The 21,669-nt window shown below is 47.7% G+C and overlaps 1 protein-coding gene across 4 annotated transcripts in view; it reads left to right on the forward strand.

Annotated features, from left to right (window-relative positions):
- The first annotated feature begins 492 nt into the window (after window positions 1-492).
- The window catches only part of TMCO4 (transmembrane and coiled-coil domains 4), a 95,572-nt gene continuing 74,395 nt past the window's right edge, over window positions 493-21,669 (forward strand). Inside the window, exons 1-4 of one of the 4 annotated variants that reach the window (XM_022552117.2) lie at window positions 493-557; window positions 10,878-10,985; window positions 14,664-14,820; window positions 19,584-19,761. In XM_022552117.2, the coding sequence (XP_022407825.2) occupies window positions 19,592-19,761 (170 nt within the window). In that variant the 5' untranslated portion in view covers window positions 493-557; window positions 10,878-10,985; window positions 14,664-14,820; window positions 19,584-19,591. Of the gene's footprint in view, window positions 558-10,283; window positions 10,986-14,663; window positions 14,821-19,583; window positions 19,762-21,669 lie in introns of those variants that run through there. The other 3 variants (XM_022552115.2, XM_022552116.2, XM_089899774.1) reach the window with 3 other exon arrangements.

Here is a 21,669-nt window from a genome sequence, read left to right on the forward strand (position 1 = left end):
CCCTGCGTGGACACCGGAGTGGAGAGCTGGGGCCACAGAGCCAGGCACGGGAACCTCAAACGCAAAGGCCCTGAGACCAGACCAAACTTGGCGTTAAAGAAACTGAAAGAAAACTCAGGGAGCGCATGGATATCTCATCACTCAGTAAACTTCCAAGCACTGTATACACATGCGGGAAGACTGCTTCTGTGCCTGGTTCTTTGATTGCACCTGATTTAATTTTGACGACCGAGCCCCTGGCAAGCAGTTTCCGCAGAGCCGAAGCCCTGTGGCTTCCCCGAAGGCGAACAGACCCACAAACCGAGTTTCGCGCCGGGCTGGCCCGTCACTTCCTGAAGCCGGCACCCTCTGGCGGGGTGGCGGCGGGGCAAGCGGCTTGGGACACGCGTTTCGGAGCCCGGAGCCCGGAGCCCGGAAGGACCAGGCGCGCACGGGGCGGGCGGCGCGGCGTCAGGACCAGTCGGGACCCGCGCGGGGGGAGGGAGGGAGGAAGGGAAGGAGGGGCGGGGCCGGGGCAGCCGGGCCGCCTTCGCTGTCGCCTTCGCCGCCACCTTCAGGTAAGAGGCCCGCTCCCCGCCGCCACCGCGCCGGCTCCGCGCGGGGAGCCCCACTCCCGGCTGGCTCGGCCTGCGGACTCTTTGCCCCCGCCCCGCCCTCCGCGCCGACCTCCCCGGAGTCAAGGCCTCCGTGTGGTTGCTTGTTTTCCTTCCGAGCCGGAAGTGCACGTAGGAACCACACGCCCGGGCAGCAGATGGGGAAACTGAGGCCGGGCGCAGCACTCAGGCGTCCGCTGCCTCCCTTGATAAATGAGGACGCTGGTCCGGGCCAGGGAGTGGAAGGGACTTGCCCAAGGTCACCCGGGGTCAGTGGGCTTCCACTTGGCTCACGCGGCCCCTCCAGCGCCCCTCACCCCCCTCTCCTTGCCCCTCCAGACCTCTGAGCTCACAGGACACACCTAAACTGAGAATTCCCTGGGGGGCGGGGGAGGGAGGTTGGGAATAACCTCTGCAGAAAAGCCCCGGCCCCAGTGTCACAGGGAGCCCAGGTCGCCTCATCCTGACCCCTGCTGTTAGAGGAGGATGAATTACTGCTACTAACTTTGCAGTGGATTTTACACTTGGGTAAGCTGAGGCTCAGAGAGATGAGGGAATTTCCCCAAGACCACACCGCTGAGAAGGAGGTCACGATACGAACCTGGGTTCCCCGACTCCACAGCCGGACCCAGTGCCTGGCACAGAGGAGGCCAGCACAGTGCCCCCTCTCTGCCCTGCTCGGCCTGGCACAGGGAGTCGGGACCACAGCTGGGCTAGACTGGGGGCCTTGGTCCAGACACTACTGCCTAACATGGAGTAGGAGTCAGCAGTTAGTTCTCTTTTCCCCTAACTCGGTGTTCATTTCAGGGCAGAAACATGAAGACTTCTAAGCTTTGGGGGCATCCAGCAAATATTTATTGAACACCTGCTGTGTGCCAGTGTGTGCACTGTTTGTTTGTTTTAAAATCTTTATTGGAGTATAATTGCTTTACAGTGGTGTGTTAGTTTCTGCTTTATAACAAAGTGAATCAGTTATACGTATACATATGTTCCCATATCTCTTCCCTCTTGCGTCTTCCTCCCTCCCACACTCTCTGTCCCACCCCTCTAGGTGGTCATGCACTGAGGAAACGGCAGTTAACAAAGACAAGTGGTGCCCTGAGGTGCGGGGGTGGAGGGGGGGTACATTCCGGAGGGTGGAGTAAAACACGGCCCTTCAGCCTGAGGGGCAGGCGGGGAAAGGCTGAGCCTAGAGGAGGGACCTTTGGAATCTTCTCTACCTTTAAGTCTGAGAAGAGGGCGGAGAGAGATCAAACCTCACAGCCTCAAGCCCTCTGAGCCTCCAGCCCCCGTGGGCCTGGTTTGAGATGCTCTGTCAGCCTGAGCTCCCCCGACCCACCTCCCAGGGATTTGGGGGAGAGGGCCTAGGTGGGTAGAGAGTGGGCCAAAGGGAGCCCTAAACTGACCTCAGAGCCTGGAAACCTAGCTGTGTGATCTTGGATATGTCATTCTACCTCTGTGGGCCTGTTTTCTTATCATAGAATGGGGGCCATAATACTTCATAGCATTGATGATGCTATGCCAAAATGCTTCAGAAATGGTAAAGCAGGGTCCAGAGTGTGGCCCCTATCAGAGGCCTTTTGCCAAATCAGGCATAAGCAAGGGGGTAGTGTTTATTTAGAGCATATTTATTTAGAGACCCTAGTGACCCTGTTGATAACCTGTGAGTGCTCTCAGTAAAGAAATACAGGAGGCAGAGGGAGGGTGGCTGAGTTCAAGGCGAGGAGCTTGAGGCTCCCTGCTCGGCTCTCTCCGGAAATAGAATGCTTATGTCACTATCAACCTTTCAACTTTTTATTTTTTTAGCATCTTTACTGGAGTATAACTGCTTTACAATGGTGTGTTAGTTTCTGCTTTACAACAAAGTGAATCAGTTATACATATACATATGTTCCCATATCTCTTCCCTCTTGCGTCTCCCTCCCTCCCACCCTCCCTATCCCACCCCTCTAGGTGGTCACAGAGCACCGAGCCGATCTCCCTGTGCTTTGCGGCTGCTTCCCACTAGCTAGCTATTTTACGTTTGGTAGTGTATATATGTCCATGCCACTCTCTCACTTTGTCACAGCTTACCCTTCCCCCTCCCCACATCCTCAAGTCCATTCTGTAGTAGGTCTGCGTCTCCATTCCCGTCTTACTCCTAGGTTCTTCATGACCTTTTTTTTTTTTTCTTAGATTCCGTATATATGTGTTAGCATACGGTATTTGTTTTTCTCTTTCTGACTTACTTCACCCTGTATGACAGACTCTAGGTCCATCCACCTCACTACAAATAACTCAATTGCATTTATTTTTATGGCTGAGTAATATTCCACTGTATATATGTGCCACATCTTCTTTATCCATTCATCCGATGATGGACACTTATGTTGCTTCCATCTCCTGGCTATTGTAAATAGAGGTGCAATGAACATTTTGGTACATGACTCTTTTTGAATTATGGTTTTCTCAGGGTGTATGCCCAGTAGTGGGATTGCTGGGTCGTATGGTAGTTCTATTTGTAGTTTTTTAAGGAACCTCCATACTGTTCTCCATAGTGGCTGTATCAATTTACATTCCCACCAGCAGTGCAAGAGGGTTCCCTTTTCTCCACACCCTCTCCAGCATTTATTGTTTCTAGATTTTTTGATGATGACCATTCTGGCCGGTGTGAGATGATATCTCATTGTAGTTTTGATTTGCATTTCTCTAATGATTAATGATGTTGAGCATTCTTTCATGTGTTCGTTGGCAGTCTGTATATCTTCTTTGGAGAAATGTCTATTTAGGTCTTCTGCCCATTTTTGGATTGGGTTGTTGGTTTTTTTGTTATTGAGCTGCATGAGCTGCTTGTAAATTTTGGAGATTAACCCTTTGTCAGTTGCTTCATTTGCAAATAATTTCTCCCATTCTGAGGGTTGTCTTTTGGTCTTGTTTATGGTTTCCTTTGCTGTGCAAAAGCTTTGACGTTTCATTAGGTCCCATTTGTTTATTTTTGTTTTTATTTCCATTTCTCTAGGAGGTGGGTCAAAAAGGATCTTGCTGTGATTTATGTCATAGAGTGTTCTGCCTATGTTTTCCTCTAAGAGTTTGATAGTTTCTGGCTTACATTTAGGTCTTTAATCCATTTTGAGCTTAGTTTTGTGTATGGTGTTAGGGAGTGTTCTAATCTCATACTTTTACATGTACCTGTCCAGTTTTCCCAGCACCACTTATTGAAGAGGCTGTCTTTTCTCCACTGTATATTCTTGCCTCCTTTATCAAAGATAAGGTGACCATATGTGCGTGGGTTTATCTCTGGGCTTTCTATCCTGTTCCATTGATCTATATTTCTGTTTTTGTGCTAGTACCATACTGTCTTGATTACCGTAGCTTTGTAGTATAGTCTGAAGTCAGGGACACTGACTCCTCCAGCTCCATTTTTTGTTCTCAAGATTGCTTTGGCTATTTGGGGTCTTTTGTGTTTCCATACAAATTGTGAAATTTTTTGGTCGAGAAGAGCTAACACCTATCCTTCTCAAACTCTTCCAAAATATAGCAGAGGGAGGAACACTCCCAAACTCATTCTATGAGGCCACCATCACCCTGATACCAGAACCAGACAAAGATGTCACAAAGAAAGAAAACTACAGGCCAATATCACTGATGGACATAGATGCAAAAATCCTCAACAAAACACTAGCAAACAGAATCCAACAGCACATTAAAAGGATCATACACCATGATCAAGTGGGGTTTATTCCAGGAATGCAAGGATTCTTCAATATACACAAATCAATCAACGTGATACACCATATTCACGAATTGAAGGAGAAAAACCATATGATCATCTCAATAAATGCAGAGAAAGCTTTCAACAAAATTCAACACCCATTTATGATAAAAACCCTGCAGAAAGTAGGCATAGAGGGAACTTTCCTCAACATAATAAAGGCCATATATGACAAACCCACAGCCAACATGGTCCTCAATGGTGAAAAACTGAAACCATTTCCACTAAGATCAGGAAGAAGACAAGGTTGTCCACTCTCACCAGTATTATTCAACATAGTTTTGGAAGTTTTAGCCACAGCAATCAGAGAAGAAAAAGAAATAAAAGGAATCCAAATCGGAAAAGAAGAAGTAAAGCTGTCACTGTTTGCAGATGACATGATACTATACATAGGGAATCCTAAAGATGCTACCAGAAAACTACTAGAGCTAATCAATGAATTTGGTAGAGTAGCGGGATACAAAATTAATGCACAGAAATCTCTTGCATTCCTATACACTAATGATGAAAAATCTGAAAGTGAAATTAAGAAAACACTCCCATTTACCATTGCAACAAGAAGAATAAAATATCTAGGAATAAACCTACCTAAGGAGACAAAAGGCCTATATGCAGAAAATTATAAGACACTGATGAGGGTTTCCCTGGTGGCGCAGTGATTGGGAGTCCGCCTGCCGACGCAGGGGACGCGGGTTCGTGCCCTGGTCCGGGAGGATCCCACATGCTGCAGAGCGGCTGGGCCCGTGAGCCATGGCCGCTGAGGCTGCGCATCCGGAGCCTGTGCTCCACAACGAGAGAGGCCACAGCGGTGAGAGGCCTGCGTACCGAAAAAAAAAAAAAAGACACTGATGAAAGAAATTAAAGATGATACAAATAGATGGAGAGATATACCATGTTCTTGGATTGGAAGAATCAGCATTGTGAAAATGACTCTACTACCCAAAGCAATCTACAGATTCAATGCAATCCCTATCAAACTACCAATGGCATTTTTTACAGAACTAGAACATTTCAACTTTTAGAACCCTTGCCATCACATGTACTGCATCAGACAGATGTGGCTAACTTTGCAGCTTCCTGAGTCATCTTGAACAAGCTAAGTGACCTGTGCCTCATCTATAAAATACCTGTCCCCAAGGTTGTCATGGGGGTGAAAGCAGCCAAAGCCACAAACAGCCCTGTGTAGAGCTGCCACTCTGGGAGCCTTTTCAGTTTTTAAGCCCAAGGCCTAGGAGTGGTTGGATGGGCACAGCTGACTGCATAGGTTGCCATAGCTCAGCATGTACCAGCATGAGCACTGTTTAGACGCTGGAGGTACAAGCGGTCAACAAGACAAGTGTTGGCCTGGTTAGGGTGACGGGGAGGTACATCAGGGCCAGAGCCTGGAGAATTTCTCACGAGCCTGAAACCATCTCTCCCTGCACTGGTACCACCAGGCTACAAGTGGCTGGATCAGGCTCCTGGGCCCACACATGTGGGACCTGAAAAATGTCATTAGGTGGTTTATCATCACTCTGTCCTTTATGACCTGAAGGTTTTGTAAACATTGCCATACGTTTTAAACTGGGGCTACAGATGAAACAGGAGCCTCGCTGCCATGTGTTACAACCAGCAGAAGGGGACTGGGGACAGGATATTATCCACTTGCCACTCAGCCACCCTCCACTTGGCAGCCAGACCCATCTTTGGTACCACCATCCACTCAAAATCCTTCTGTGGTTTCCCACTTTCTAAGCATAAAGAACAAAAACCTTAACAGGGCCCATAAGGCCCTGCAGTCTGGGCCTCACCTACACCTGGCCTCCTCCTCCAGCTGCATCTCTGATCACTTTATCAGCAGCCCTCCTCAGGGCCTTTGCACGTGCTCTTCTAGACCATTCCTCCTCCCTCATCTCCCTATTCCCAGGTTAACACCTGCTCATCCATCAGATCTGAGCCCAGCCTAGACTTGCATTCCAAGTTCCTCAGGCCACAGGACATCCCCAGGTATGTGGGAGGTTTAGCTCAAGGTGGAATTATACACTGTATATTGCTGGGATTAATTTCAGCCTGTACCCTGTCACCACCCCCGCCACACACACACACCTTGCAACTGTAACCCTCATGACTTCCAGGACTGGTCTGAGTTTGCTCAGAGGTGCTCAGTAATGAAGTCTACTTTTGGGAGTAGCTCTTGAGCAAATATGGGGACCTTGCTTTGTATAAAACCGTATTGTCCTTCATCAAAAAAAAAAACAAAAAAAAACGCTGAAGTCACTTCTTAGTTTTGGGGGTAAGTGTTCATTCATTCATCCTTTCACTTACTCTGCCAGGCACTGTTCTAGGAGCCATCAGGGAATGTGCCACAAAAGCCACTGCCCTCACGGAGCTTTCTCTAGTGGGACCACAGACAAATAAACCTGTAACCCATTGTCAGGTGGTAGCAAATTTGATAAAGAAAAGTCACGCAGGGTCTGGTGGGAGCAGGCAGGGGTGGCACCTGCTGTCTTAGACCTGGATGAATAAGGAGGGAACTCTGCTGGGGAGGTGGGGAAGCACAGATGTCCTGAGTGGCATCCACTCCCACCCTGAGCCTCCTTGTCGGGGAGGCAGGCACAGGGGCAACCAGCCGTTATACCTGAGAGGAGGTGAGGCAGAGAAAGCCTGGTGGGAAGTTGGGGGTGGCTTCGGAGGTGGCTTCAGAGTTGGCAGGCTGGACAAATCCAGGAAGCCTCATGGCAGCTCCTGAGACCCTTTACTAAAGTGAAGAAGAACTTGGGTTTGAAGTCACACATGCCTGTGGAGGGTATGTCCTACCTGGTCCTGCCATTTGCCAGCTGTGTGGCCCTCACCTCTGTGAGCCTCAGTTTTCTTGTCTGTAAGATGGGGACAGTGTTAGTCTCTTCCTTGTAAGGTTGTTGTGAGGCTGAAATGGGATCAGGATGCTTTTGAAGAAGGGCACCATTTGGACATGAGGACCCACATCAAGAAAAAAACAGCATGAGGTGAGGCCCTAGATGAGAAACCCAGCATGGGCTGGAAGCAGCAGATGGTTCAGTTTGGGGCAAGGCTGGCTGGAAGAAGGGAAGTGGAAGAAAACAAAGTGAAAAGTAGGGTTGTTACTGAACCAAGCTCAGCTCCGCTCACCCACACGTAGTAAAGCCAATCTACTGACACCGGGTTGTGGTGAAGTAAAGCTCAGCGTTTATTGTAAGGCTCCAGACAAGGAGTCTGGGGAAGTCAATGCTCAGAAAAAGCCAAACTCCCCGTTGGGTTTCAGGGAAACTTTTTTTTTTTTTTGATATATAGTTGATTTACGATGTTGTTAGTTTCTGGTGTATAGCAAAGTGATTCAGTTATACATATATATATGTATATATATATACATATATATATACATATTCTTTTTTATATTCTTTTCCATTATGGTTTATTACAGGATATTGAATATAGTTCCCTGTTATAGTAGTACCTTGTTGTTTATCTCTTTTATATATAGTAGTTTGTATCTGCTAATCCCAAACACCTAATTTATCCCTCTCTCATGCCCATTCCCCTTTGGTAACCTTAAGTTTGCTTTCTACGTCTGTGAGTCTGTTTCTGTGTCGTAAATAAGTTCATTTTAATCATATTTTAGATTCCATGTATAAGTGATACCACATGGTATTTGGCTTTCTCTGTCTGACTTATTTCACTTAATATGATAATCTCTAGGCTATCCATGTTGCTGCAAATGGCATTATTTCATTTTTTATGGCTGAGTAGTGTTCCGTTGTGTAGATATATCACATCTTCTTTATCCATTCATCTGTTGATGGATGTCTAGATTGCTTCCATGTCTTGGCTATTGTAAATAATGCTGCTATGAACATTGGGGTGCATGTGTCTTTTTTAATTATAGTTTTCTCCAGATATATGCCCATGAATGAGTTTGCTGGATCATATGGCTACTCTGTTTTTAGGTGTTTTTGGTTTTTTTTTTTTGGCCACACCATGCAGCATGTGGGATCTTAGTTCCCTGACCAGGGATCAAACCCACACCTCCTACAGTGGGAGTGTATAGTCTTAACCACTGGCCCACCGGAGAGTCCTATTTTTAGTTTTTTAAGGAACCTCCATGCTCTTTTCCGTAGTGGCTGCATCAATTTACGGAGAAGGATTTTTGAAGGCAAGATGAGGAAGGGGAGTCACAGGGTGTGTTATCAGCTCGAGCACAGTTCTCTGATTGGTTGATGGTGAGGTAATGGGGTGTCACAGGTGTTAACGTTACCAATCCTCAGGCTCCAGTGGGTCTGGGGGGCTACATTCTCATGGTCATCAAGTAGTTGACTTCTTCCATTTGGTGGGGGTTTTAGCATCTGTAAAACAACTCAGGAACTGTGCATCAGATACTGTTATCCAGGTACTTTAGAGAGGAACTAAAGATTCTGTGACTGCCATATGGCTGATTTACTGTTTAAATTATTACCAGTTCTCCAGGCACAACTGCTACATTTGTCACTACACAGTCCTTTCAATCACTAATTCTTGAGCCAGGCTTTTGTGACTCGGGGGAGGCCTGGGAGACTACCACTTTTCCGTAAACGAGAGGCAGGCAGAGGACATGGGGGAAGGTGTCTATCGCAGGAAAGCCCCACGGGGTCCTGCTCGGTTCAGGGTGTTAACCTGTGGACAGATGGAGCTAGTGAGATTCTAATTCGGAGGTTTTCAAATTGTGTTTGAAATCTTTTGGGCCACCTCAATGTATAAACTAGACCAAAGAGGAGCAGTGTAGCATCATAGTTAAGATGGCTGCCCTTGGGCTAAGACCCGGGTACAAGTTTAAATCCCGCATCACTTATCCAGTGACCTTGACATCCATTTCTCAGGGCCTCTTTCTCCATCTGTAAAACAGAGATAATAGCACCTACCTGGTAGGATTATTGGGAGGAAATGAGATGATGCATGGAAAGGGGTGGCATTTACTAACATTGACCAAGTATTGACTGGTACGATTTTTTTAATTAAAAAAATTTTTAATGGTGATGAAATAGACACAACATAAAATTTGCCATCTTAGCCATTTTGAAGTGTGCAATTCAGAAGTGTTAGGTGTAATCACAGTGTTTTGCAGTGGATCTCCAGACCATTTCAACTTGCAAATCTGAAACTCTGTACCCACTAAACAACAACTCCCCATTCCCCCTCCCCCAGCCCCTGGCAGCCCCCACTTTACTTTCTGTCTCTACGATGTTGCTTACTCTGAGTACCTCATATAAGTGGAGTCATACAGTATTTGTCTTTCTGGGACTGGTTGATTTCACTTAGCATAATGTCCTCAAGGTTCAGCCATGTTGCAGTGTGTCAGAATTTCTTTCCTTTTCTAAGGCTGAATAATGTTCCATTGTATGTATATAACATTTTGTTTATCCAGTCATCCATGGATGGACACTTGGGTTGCCTCCACCTTTTAGCTATTATGAATAATGCCGCTATGAATATGGGTATACAAATATCTTTTTGAGACCCTGCTTTCAGTGCTTTTGGGTGTGTAGCCAGAAGTGGCATTGCTGGGGCATTCACTGTTGAAATTTGGAGGTGGGCATGGATGGCTCCCCACTGTCTCTCTTCTTGCCCATCAGAGTAAGAGAGGTCCCTGGGGCCCTGTGGAGCAGTTTGAAAACCAGTAGGTCAAATGAACTATTAGAGATTTTGCCATTTCTCCCCCTTCCTTCCCAGGAAGACTTCCCTCTTGAATTGTTTTTTAATTATCCCTAGTGGAAACCACCCTTCATTCAGCAAATGTTTATGAGTGCCTGCTATGCTTCCACTGGGCAGAGGGAGAGATAAACAGTAAGCAATAAACATAAACAAGGAAAGGATATAGTGTGTCAGACAGTGATGCGTGCTCTGGACCAAGCAGAGGAGCCAGTTAAAAGCGATTGGGAGGAGAGGCTGGGGGCAGCATGGCTTCCCTGAGCTGTGAGATTTGAGCAAAGACTGGAAGGAGATAAGGGAGTCGGTCATGTGGTTGTCGGGGGAAGAGCACTTCCGGCAGAGGGAACAGCCAGTGCAAAGGCCTTGAGGTGGGAGCATGCATGGTGGGATCCAGGAGCAGCAAGGAGGATGGTGTGTCTGGAGCAGAATGAGTGGAGGGGAGGGGAGGAGAAGGGTGCGCTACATATGGCCCGGGTGCCTTGATGGTGACTGTGGGTGAGAAGGGAGTCACTGAAGGTTTGGAGCAGGGAAGGCACATGATCTGATTCTAGTTTGAGGTGGAACTTTCTGGATGCTGTGGGGTGGATAGCTAGGGGTGAGGGCAGAAAGAGGCGGGAGACTGGTGAGGAGGCTCCTGCCAGAGAGATGATGGCAGCTTGTACGAGGATGGGAGTCAGGGAGGAAGGGCGCAATGATAAATGTGGACAAAACGTCCTGCAGCCTGGGCATCCACCCCAATAGCACACTGTTACCCTCCCTGTGCCAGCACCCCGCCCTTACTCCAGGCTGCTGAAGTGAGGTTGTGATGGGAACTTGCCCTCCATGCCAACATCCCTTTTTTTTCTTTTGGTCTGTAGTGGGATCGTCCAAAACCCTCTGGGTTCTTCTATGTTGGAACTGTTGCCATGGAAACCTCCTGAGTTGCTGCAGTTACCACTGACCTCCAGTTTAACTTCCAGATAGAGGTATAGACGAATGGGTTTGTCTCCTAAAATGCTGCGAGTGGGGAGTAAATTGGGCCTGCGTAGAATCTCCACTTCTAGGACCATGTCCAGATTGTCGTACTGTGTGTGTGTGTGTGTGTGTGTGTGTGTTTTAACTTTGGACTACAATCTTCAGAGTTTCTGGCTTAAGAACAGTGCTGTAGCTGTATTTGTTATAAAGGATTTCTTCAGCCAGATGTTCTTCCTTCTCCTTGGCTCCAGAATAATTAGTCCTCAGCCTTCCTGTGACACGGTAGCTATCTCTCTGGTAATGATTATCTCACTGTACTGCAGACTCATTAAAAAATGCAGCTGTGGCCAGTTAACTCAGAAAAAGAGGAAGAGAGAGAGAAAAAGAACGTCACCCCCGACCCCCACTGGGCTCCCCTCCCCTCTGCAACACACACACACACACACACACACACACACACACACACACACACACACACACACACACACACATCAAATTTGACCTTGGCCTTTACTGACTGCTCCAAGTTAAAAAAAAAAAAAAAAAAGCCACAGCTGACTCACGTGTAAGAAAAACAAAAGAAGTTCATTCTTGCATGAGATCTTCTAAAGACCCAGGTCCCAGAGTTTTAAGGATGATTTAAAGGATTTTCAAGGATGATACTGACCACATTTGATTTTCTCCTTGGTGCCGACTTTGGAATTTTTTCTTGTTCCAAGAAGAAATCCCACTGCATCGTTTATGGTGTCTGTCAACAAATGTGGGTTGAGCACCTCCTGTGGGTGCCTGCAGAACCCAGGTCAGATGTTTGGGAATGACCGTCTACCTCCACTACTGACAGAAATAACCCAGTCCGTGTTTTCTTTGGTGACAGGTAACGTGACTGGTGAGAGAAAAATCATGATTGTGGTGCATCAAAACGTGGTCCCACTCCAGACTAACCGTTTCCGTCCCACTTCTGGGCCTTGCAGCCTAGCCGTCGACTGGTGTCCTCCCTGGGGTCCTCACCATGTACATGGTGTTTCCCTGAGAGTTGGGGCTCTCCTGGGTCAGGTGTGGACCTTTCTCAGGGTTCCTTGGTGTCTTCACGGCACTTGGGCAGAGACAAGACCCCCAGGGAGTTGGGACTTACTCCATCCATTAGGGATGTCCTGAGCCCAGGGTGCTGCTGGACCGGCCCTGTGCACATGAGGTGGCCCCAGGCACACAGACACTGCTAGCTCTGACTAGCGGGGTCTTTTTCTCACCACAGGAACCCAGCTCACTCTCTCAGAATCAGTCCAGCTTCTCAGACGTATTTGAGAATATCAGACTGGATCCTGGTCCCTAATCAGAACAAGGGGTGGAGGCCCCCGAGGACCAGCATACACAGTTTAGGTGGCACCCCACCCACGGCTGCCACCACACTCCCTCAGCTGGAAGAGTTTGGGGCCCATCCCTTCCGCCTGGACAGTCCATGGCGTTGGAACCCTGGACTCCTCCATCCCACCGGCATGGATGGCCGAGAATTGCCCTTGTCCATCTTGTTGAGGACAAGACCTGTTGGTCAGAGGAATGGGACTTAACTGTGACAAGACCTGTGGCTTGGCTGGGCCACATGGGGCCAGGGCTTTCTGAGACTAAGCACTCCCCTTCTAGGGACCAAGAACACAACTGTTGGGCTTCCCTGGTGGCGCAGTGGTTGAGAGTCCGCCTGCCGATGCAGGGGACACGGGTTCGTGCCCCGGTCCTGGAGGATCCCACATGCCGCAGAGCGGCTGGGCCCGTGAGCCATGGCCACTGAACCTGCGTGTCCGGAGCCTGTGCTCCGCAACGGGAGAGACCGCGGCAGTGAGAGGCCCGTGTACCGCAAAAAAAAACCAAAAAACAAAACAAACACAACTGTTTTTAATTCTTTTAAAAAAATGTTTTTATTATAAAGGCTCTAATAAGCTCACGACAGAAAATGTTAAAAATTCAGAAAAATAGAAAGAATAAAAATCGATTACTTCTAGGCCCACAGCCTCACCACCAAGAGACAAGCATCATTAACATTTTGATGTACTGCCTTGTGATCTTTTTGCTCTGTGAAACATTTTTTGAAAACATAACTGGAGGGCTTCCCTGGTGGCACAGTGGTTAAGAATCCGCCTGCCAGTGCAGGGGACACGGGTTGGAGCCCTGGTCCGGGAGGATCCCACATGCCACGGAGCAACTAGGCCCATGTGCCACAACTACTGAGCCTGCACCCTAGAGCCCATGAGCCACAACTACTGAGCCTGTGCGCCACAATACTGAAGCCCGTAGGCCTAGAGCCCACGCCGTGCAACAAGAGAAGCCACCGCAATGAGAAGCCCACGCACCACAACAAAGAGTAGCCCCCGCTCACCGCAACTAGAGAAAGCCCGCGCGCAGCAATGAAGACCCAACGCAGCCAAAAATAGAAATAAAACATAACTGGAATCGTACTGCATATCCAGTGGCGTACTGTTAGCCACCTCCCTGCAAAATAGAGTCCCTTTGTTTGTAGCACTTTCCATTTCTGTGGTGGAAATACTCCCTCTTGGCCCATTTCAGGCTCCCAGCATCACTGAACACAGAGCTGGGAAGAGATGCCAGTATGAACCGGCATCAGTACACCATATTATAATTTAAAATCGTATCTATTTGTTCCGATCTTGTAATCAATACACAGTCATTATTGAAAATTCATAAAACTTGAACATATAAAGAAAAAATTAAAATCATCCAGAATTGGACAACCGCCGCCCCACCCCCCCGGCTTAGAGACAGTCACTGTCACCATCCCAATGTAAGTCCAGCAGTCCCCTCTGTACAGATGGAGATATAAACAAAATAACTGTCTTCAGAGTTGAAAAGCAATACGCATCTGTGACAGAATATTGGGGAAATCCAGAAAAGTCTCTGGTATCTCACCTTTCAGAGATCACTATAGAGGCTATTCATCTCGACATTTTTCTTCTCTGTGTCTTTTTAATATGGGTGGACTTGTGGCTTGAATCTCCTGGTTTGCAGGCATAGTATGTACATTCTCGTGCCTCATAAGAAGGTAACATCCAGGGGAAGGGTGTTATCACTACTGATTGATTAAACACCCTATGGAAGCTTGAGAGGCAGAAAATATTCTGGTTCCTTGAACATGGCAAATGGCCCATTAGGATGAAGCTCAGGTTATTTGAGGTAGTCCCTGAGCATCTTTCTGGCTCTTCAGAAGCATCTTCTCTCTTCACCTGCTGGGCTCTGGGACATCCCTGGGTAATTCCAGATGCTTGGCCCTTGTTCCAGTCTCCCTTTCTCATCTGATGCTTGATGGGAGGGTAAGAATAGGAGTGCCTTTCTGGAGGGAATAACCTAGCTCTTGCTTAAGCCTGAACACTAGTTCATTTGTTCGTGTCACAGGCAATTTCTGAGCACTCACCCTGTGGCAGGTAAGAGGTTGGGCAGCAGAATACTGATATGGAGTAGATCCGGTGCCTGCCCTCTACTGCCAGGCTAACCAAGGAGCCAGTGCAGCACCCACGGCTCAGGGTACAAGGACTTAGAACCGACAATCCACGCACAGCGCCAGGGCTGTGCCCAGTGAATGGTAGCTGACTGCAAACCTTCGGGGGCAAAGGCCCAGAAGAGTGGTAGTGGTGGTAGTAGGGTTAGCCCTGAGCCCTGGGCTAACCGATCCCTCTTTCCCACAGGCCTCCTCCAGATCCCACACCCTATGGACCCATGGGCTTCTTTTTCTGGTTTGCTCCTCCAGGGAAATTTGCATATTTCTCCAAAGAACCTTCAAGAACCTGGACAGCCTGTTTTCAGACTTAGAGGGGAAGCCCACGGTTGTTTCTTGAAATCTGGGTAAGTATTATTTAAGGTTTCTTTCTCTTCAGAACCCTTGTCATTACTTAAAGTGATATTAATTTAAATGTCGTGAGTTTACATGTTATCTATCTCCCCGACTAGAATGTATCTCTATGGTGGAAGGTGGTTGTCTGTTTGTCTTAGTCACCGCTGTGTCCCCAGCATGTAAGACAGCACCTGGTACATATTTATTGTACGTATCTGGTACATATTTGTTTATTTATTTATTGGGTTTTGTGGGGGGTTTTAGCTGTGCTGTGGGGCATGTGGGATCTTAGTTCCCCGACCAGGGATCGGACCTGTGCCCTGGAAGTAGTGGAAGCGTGGAGTCCTAACCACTGGACTGCCAGGGAAGTCCCTGGTAGATGTTTATTAAATTAACTAACTGGTTGGTTTGGAGTGGAGGCGAATATCTATTTTAGATTTACTTAGAACTTAAGGTTTTCATATTCTCTAGTGACATCCCACCTTTCCTTTTTAAATAATTATAGATTTCACAGGCAGTTGCAGAAGTCATACCAAGGGGTCCCGTGTACCCCCACTCAGCTCCCCGTATGGCCATTGCCTTTGAGGTTAAGTCGGACTCCTTAGCTGGGAGGACTTGGTCCTGCAGGGCGTAGCCCCTGGCAGCTTCCCCCCCAGCCTCATTTCTTCCCTCCCAACCTCTACACCGACCCATTGTCCAAGCCCTGACTACACTGAGCATCCTTTCCGTTCTTCAGAAGCATCCTCTCTCTTCTCCCTCTGGGACTTGACAGATGCTATCCCCTCTGCCTAGAACATTCTCTTCCCACTGACCCCACCCCTGTCTGATGTCACTTTCTCTGGGAAGCCAATTCTGGGCTCCCCTCTTTGTATCCCTCTATCTGTGTTTTCTCCATCACAGCGTTTATCCCACTGGGTTATCATCTGTTTACTTGTCCATCTAGCTCTACCACTGTCCTGTTTCTCCTACTGGAATACCCTGTCCCACCCATCTGCAGGGCTGTCCCCCTTACTTCCTGCAGGCCTCTGCTGGAGTGGCACCTTTCATCCGATACTGTTGTCAGCCCCCGCCATCCTGATCACTGCATATCACCGTCTCCCTAACTGTTCACTGCCCAACTGAATGTTTATATATTTACTTACTTACTTAGTGGACTGTTACATCCAGATCCCCTGAGTGCGAATCTCAGTTCCACCACTTAATAGCTGTGTGATCGTGGCAAGTACTTAAATGACTATGATCATGATGTATTAGTGTATCATCTCCTGTCTCCCACCAGAATGTAAGCCCCTTGAGAGCAGGGAATTTGTCAGTTTTGTCCCCTGATTTGCCTCAAGGCCCTCTTCACTCATCCAGCAAGTAGTTATTGAATGCCTGCAATACTCCAGGGCCTGTTCAGAAAGCTGGGGTTACAGCAGTGAAAAAACAACCAGGGGCTGCCTCGAGAAGTTTATGTTCTACTTGTTTACACAAGTAAACAATATAATTTAAAAATATATTATTTAAGACAGGAGTAAGTCTTATAGAAAGAGAACAGGGTGCTAGGATAGAGAGGCAGAGTACATGGCCTGGGGAATCAGGGAAGGCCTCTCAGAGGAGGTGACATTCAGGCTAAGGCCAGAATGATGTGAAGGTCAAATGTAAAGTGTCCCAGGCTGGGGGGAATGGCAGGTGCAAAGGCCCAGAGGGAGGACCAGCTTGCGTATTTGAGGAGCAGAAAGACAGCCAGCATGGCTATAGTGTAGTGAACAAGGCGGGTGTGGGGGGCGTGAGCTGGAGTTGAGAGGCGGGCAGGGGCCAGATCAGGACTCTGTAGACTATCATGAAAGGATTGGTATTCATCCTGGGGTGATGGGAGGCCTTCGGAGGCCTTTAAGCAGGTGAGTGACATGATTGGTATATAGGACAGCAAGGCCACTCAGGCTACTGTGTAGAGAATGGATTATAGGGCATCAGGAGAGTATTTTGTTGAATGGATGAATGAATGAATTTGGCCTGAGCTGAGCTTTTCGTGCACTCAGCGCAACCCCCTGTCCCCTGTGGTTAGAGACAGGCCAGCTCATGCTTCTCTGATTAGAAGGCTGTTTCTTCTTGAGCTGAGAGCTAACATGGGGCTCCCCAAATACCAGCCCAATAAAATACCATCTTGGGTTCTTCTGGGTAATAGGGACAATTACCCCAGCTGCCAAGTGGCACAAGGTAGTAGAAATTGCTAAGCCTGCTGACATCAAGGCCAGGCGCTGCCCCCGGTGACGTCCTTGGTTCTTGGCTTGTTGCTGTCCTCTTTGTCCACCGACATGGTCTGCACTGATTATCTGAGCCAGGGAAATCTACAAACAGATCTCGAACTTGGGTTCCTGGAGCAACCATTGGAGGCCAGTCTTGCTGGGTGACATTGGGCATGATCTTAACCTCTCTGGGCCTCAGTTTCTCCATCTGAAACAAGGGAAGGAGAATCCCTGTGCGGGTGTAGAGGAGAGAACATGGGGTTTAGAATCAAAGTCTGGTTTGACTTTTCATCACATACTTACTGTGTAACTGTGGGGAAATCGCTTGGCCTCTCTGAAGCTTATAGTTAAAGGAGAGAACCTCATAACGCCTCACGTCCTACTTAACCTTACGTGGTAGTTGTAAGAATTAAATGGATTTAAAGTGCTCTGTAAACTGTTACGTGCTGTCCAGATGTTGGTTTGTGGCTTTTAACTACCTCAGAGTTATTTTGAAAAACTGATGGCAATATTAGTTGTGGACAGATTTTTAAATAATCCCTCCATGGAGGTGATACTTTGAGAACAAAAGATTTTATTGCTCAGCTGGATGAGAACAAATTTGTGGACCAAAGTTAGTGTGGAGTATGGGTATTAGACTAGAAATCTCTTGGCGATAAGACGAGTGTTCGAAACAGAGATGGTGGCCAAGAGCTCTGGCTTTGGGCTCTGGTCTGCCATTTACTGGCATGTGACCTGGGCCCAGTTCTCTGAGCCTGTTCCCCTCCGGTTTGAAAACTGGATGCTATGGTATCAACAGTACCTGGCTCGTAGAGTTGGCTGGGACCATGCATGTTAAAAACTGTAGCCCCAGGGCCTGGCATCCAGCAATGGCTCAATAATGTTGCCTCTTACTATTATTTATACACCTTTGCTGTGTGCCAGGCACTGTGCTGAGCATCTTATTTACTTGTCTGTTGATTCTTTTTATGCATTTATTTCTTCACGGCCATGTCATTTATTGCTTACACAGCTCTTCCAGACACGTACTGTTACAGTCCATTTTTAGGCAAAGGAATCTCAGTGCAGAGAGTTTGAGTTGCCCAAGGCCCCACATCTATGAGTTGGAGGCACTTAGATTCACACCCTGTCTGTCTGGTCCTGAGCCTGCATTCATATCCACAGTGCCCTATGGTCACGGCTGGCACCCTTCCCAGTACCCGCTCCCAGGGCCCTTGGATGCCTGACTTGGCTTGGTTTGTCCCTTCCCCAATCCTCCCCACCCATCCCTTCCCTTCTTCCCCTTCTGCCCCTGGGAAGGAAAGAGAATAAAGGGAGGGACAGAGGAAGGGGAAGGAGACCTTGCTCCCTCCCTTCCTTCCTTTCACTGAAGTATAACATACATAGAGTACACAAATCGTAAGTGTACAGCTCAGTGAATTTTTAAAATATATTTATGCTCATGTAGTCACCACCTGGGTCAAGATATAGAACATTTCCATCACCCAGAAGCCTTGCTGTCCCCCTTCTAAGCCAATATTCCCTCCCACTGGCAACCTCTCTTCTGACTCTTCTCACAATAGATTGGTTTGACCTATTCTTCAAGTTCATATAAACGTAATCCTACAGTATATATTCTCTGGTGAATGACCATCTGCTTACCATTGAGATTCACTCATGTTGTGGTGAGCCAAACTTCATTCTTTTCATTTCTGTGTAATATTCCATGGTATAAATCTGCATAGGTTGTCCATTCTGCTGTGGGTGAATGTGTGGGTTGTTTCATTTGGGACTATTATGAGTGAAGCTCCTATGAACATTTGTGTCTTTTGGGAGACATAAACCTTCATTTCTCAGGAGTGGAGTTGCTGGGGTGTAGGGAAGACACATGTTTAAATTTAGTGGATAAAGTCAAACCATCTTTCACAGGGTTGTACCAATTTACACTCCCACCAGCAGTGTATGAAAGTTCTATTTGCTCCTTATTCTCTTAGTATTGTAGGTCTTTTTAATTTTAACCTTTCTGATATGTGAATGGTAGTATCTCATTGGAGTTTTAATTTCCATGTCTCAGATGGCTAATTTACACTCCCACCAGCAGTATATGGAAGTTCTATTTGTCCCTTATCTTCGTCAGCACTTGGTATTGTCAGTCTTTTAATTTTAGCCATTCTGATGGGTGAGTAGCCGTGTCTCATTGGGGTTTTAATTTCTGTTTCTCTGATGCCCAGTGATGTTGAACACCTCTGCGTGTGCTTATTGGCCATTGGATATCTTTTGTGAAGTACCTATTCAAGTCTTTTGCCCATCTTAAATTTGCCTTGTTTCTTTTTCTTAGTGACTTGTAGGAGTTGTTTTTACACTATGGATACAAATCCTTTGTGATATACACATTGAAAATATCTCCCCCAGCCCCAGTCTCTTAAAGATGATGAATAGAAGTTTTTAATTTGAATGAGGGCTAATTTGTCTACCTTTTCTTTTATGATGTGGTAGTTTTTGTGTCCCATTTAAGGAAGCTTTGCCTACCTGCTGAAAGCATTTTTCACTGGGATTTCTCCCTGCAGGGCTGGAAATGGCCACAGGGGACGGGTCGAGCCAGAGGCTGCCCCAGGTGGCCGAGCCAGGTGTGGAAGGGGAGCCGCATCTGCCCACAGGCCGGGAGCTGACCGAGACCAACCGTTTTGCCTATGCCGCCCTCTGTGGCATCTCCCTGTCCCAGCTCTTTCCAGAACCTGAGCAAAGGTGAGTGCTTTTATCTCACAGAGGGATGGTCATGCTTCTTCAGGGAGATGACTCTTGGCAGCCAAGCAGCCTGCCAGGTGTTACTGGACACTACAAAGAGGAGAAAGCCATTGTCCTTGCCTTCAAGGAGCTCACAGTGTGGTAGGGGGCTAGGGCATCCCTCATTCAGTACCCACTTATTTATACCTTCACCAAGCATTTAAGGAGCACCTAGAAGCATTTCACCAGGCACCGTTTGAAGTACATGGAAAGTGGACATGAGTAAGACAAACAAGGCCGGGGCTTCCCTGGTGGCGCAGTGGTTGAGAATCTGCCTGCTAATGTAAGGGACACGGGTTCGAGCCCTGGTCTGGGAGGATCCCACATGCCGCGGAGCAACTAGGCCTGTGAGCCACAACTACTGAGCCTGCGCGTCTGGAGCTTGTGCTCCGCAACAAGAGAGGCTGCGATAGTGAGAGGCCTGCGCGATGAAGAGTGGCCCCCGCTTGCCACAATTAGAGAGAGCCCTCACACAGAAACGATGACCCAACACAGCAAAGATAAATAAATTAATTATCTCCTACCCCCAACATTAAAAAAAAAAAAAAAAGACAAACAAGGCCGACACTATCCCTGCCCTCAAGTAGGACACACCCTAATAGGGGGATAAGATATCTACACTCAGTGAGCACTTACTATGTGCTGAGTGTAGTACAAGGCCCTGTGGAGAAAACAAGGAAAAGCAAGGCCTGGCTTCTACCCTCCTGGTGCTTACAGTCTGGTGGGGGGCGGGCACCCAAATGAGTGATCTTAACAGTGGACAAGTGGGCTAAGTGCCACGATGCATATCAGGTTCAGTGACACTCAGTACATGGAGTCGGAATGGTAGAGTGGCTAAGAGCTTGGGCTTGGCCTTCAAGCCCTTTAAGGATTTTGCGGGGAGAGAGTTTGGAGACCAGAGGAGGGAGTTGTTTGGAGAAACCAGGACAGTGACCCAGAGATGGAGGGACACACGCAGTTTTTCTCAGGGAGAATGCAGTTGACTTGGAGACAGCTTGGGTGCTGTGGATGGGCCAGAGGGAGGAGCTAACTTTGGCCCCAAAGGTCCAGATGGGGAGGGGTCCTGGGAGGACAGAGATATCATTCCTGAGACAGGGAGTGATGGGTTGGGGGCAGGAGATGGCAAGAAGTTTTTGCATCTGCAGTGTTTTCAAGAACCGCAGCCCCCAACCCCAGCCATGGTCCCCATGAGTAAACTTCCCCGTGCCTTGGGTCTTAGCTGGGTTTTTGTTTGTTTTGCTTTTTTTCTTTGTCCCTCCCACTGGCCCGAAACTTGAGCGTTTTCATCTCCTTGGGGGTCACTTCCAGGAAGCCTTCCCAGACCCTCCTCAGCCCCCCAGACAGGAAGCTTCTCCACCTGTCTGTCCAGTGACCTGTCACCACAGCCACCATGCTGCACTGTAACTCTTCCCTGAAGGGCAGGAGCTGCCTCGTTCATCTCTGAGTTCCCAGTGCCTGGCACACAGCTTGGTGTAACACACACCCTCGGTAAAGGTCTGTGAAAAGAAGGGATGGATAAATACTGACTTTCTTAGCACAGGAGACATTCCACGGGATTTGGACTTAGATCTGGGTTCGAGTCCTACCCCTGCCACTTTCCAGTTACATGTGGCCTTAGGCAGTTTATTTAACTTCCCTATGCATCAGTGTCTTCATCTGTAGAATAGGGCTAGTGATACCCACCTGCTGAGTGACTACAAGAATCAAATGAGATGATATAGTTAAAGCACATAGCATAGTGTTCGGCCCACAGTAGGTGCTCAATAAATGGTGGTGCTTGCTGAGTCTGTGACTTACTTTATTTGTTCAATTTCCTCATCTGTAAAATGAAGACAATCCTGGAACTTACCCCTACCATTCAGGGTACTT

This window comes from Delphinapterus leucas, chromosome 1, assembly GCF_059928025.1.
Source record: "Delphinapterus leucas isolate spDelLeu-1000000601 "Yukka" chromosome 1, BTC_Dleu_Yukka2, whole genome shotgun sequence".
Taxonomy (NCBI): Eukaryota; Metazoa; Chordata; class Mammalia; order Artiodactyla; family Monodontidae; genus Delphinapterus; species Delphinapterus leucas.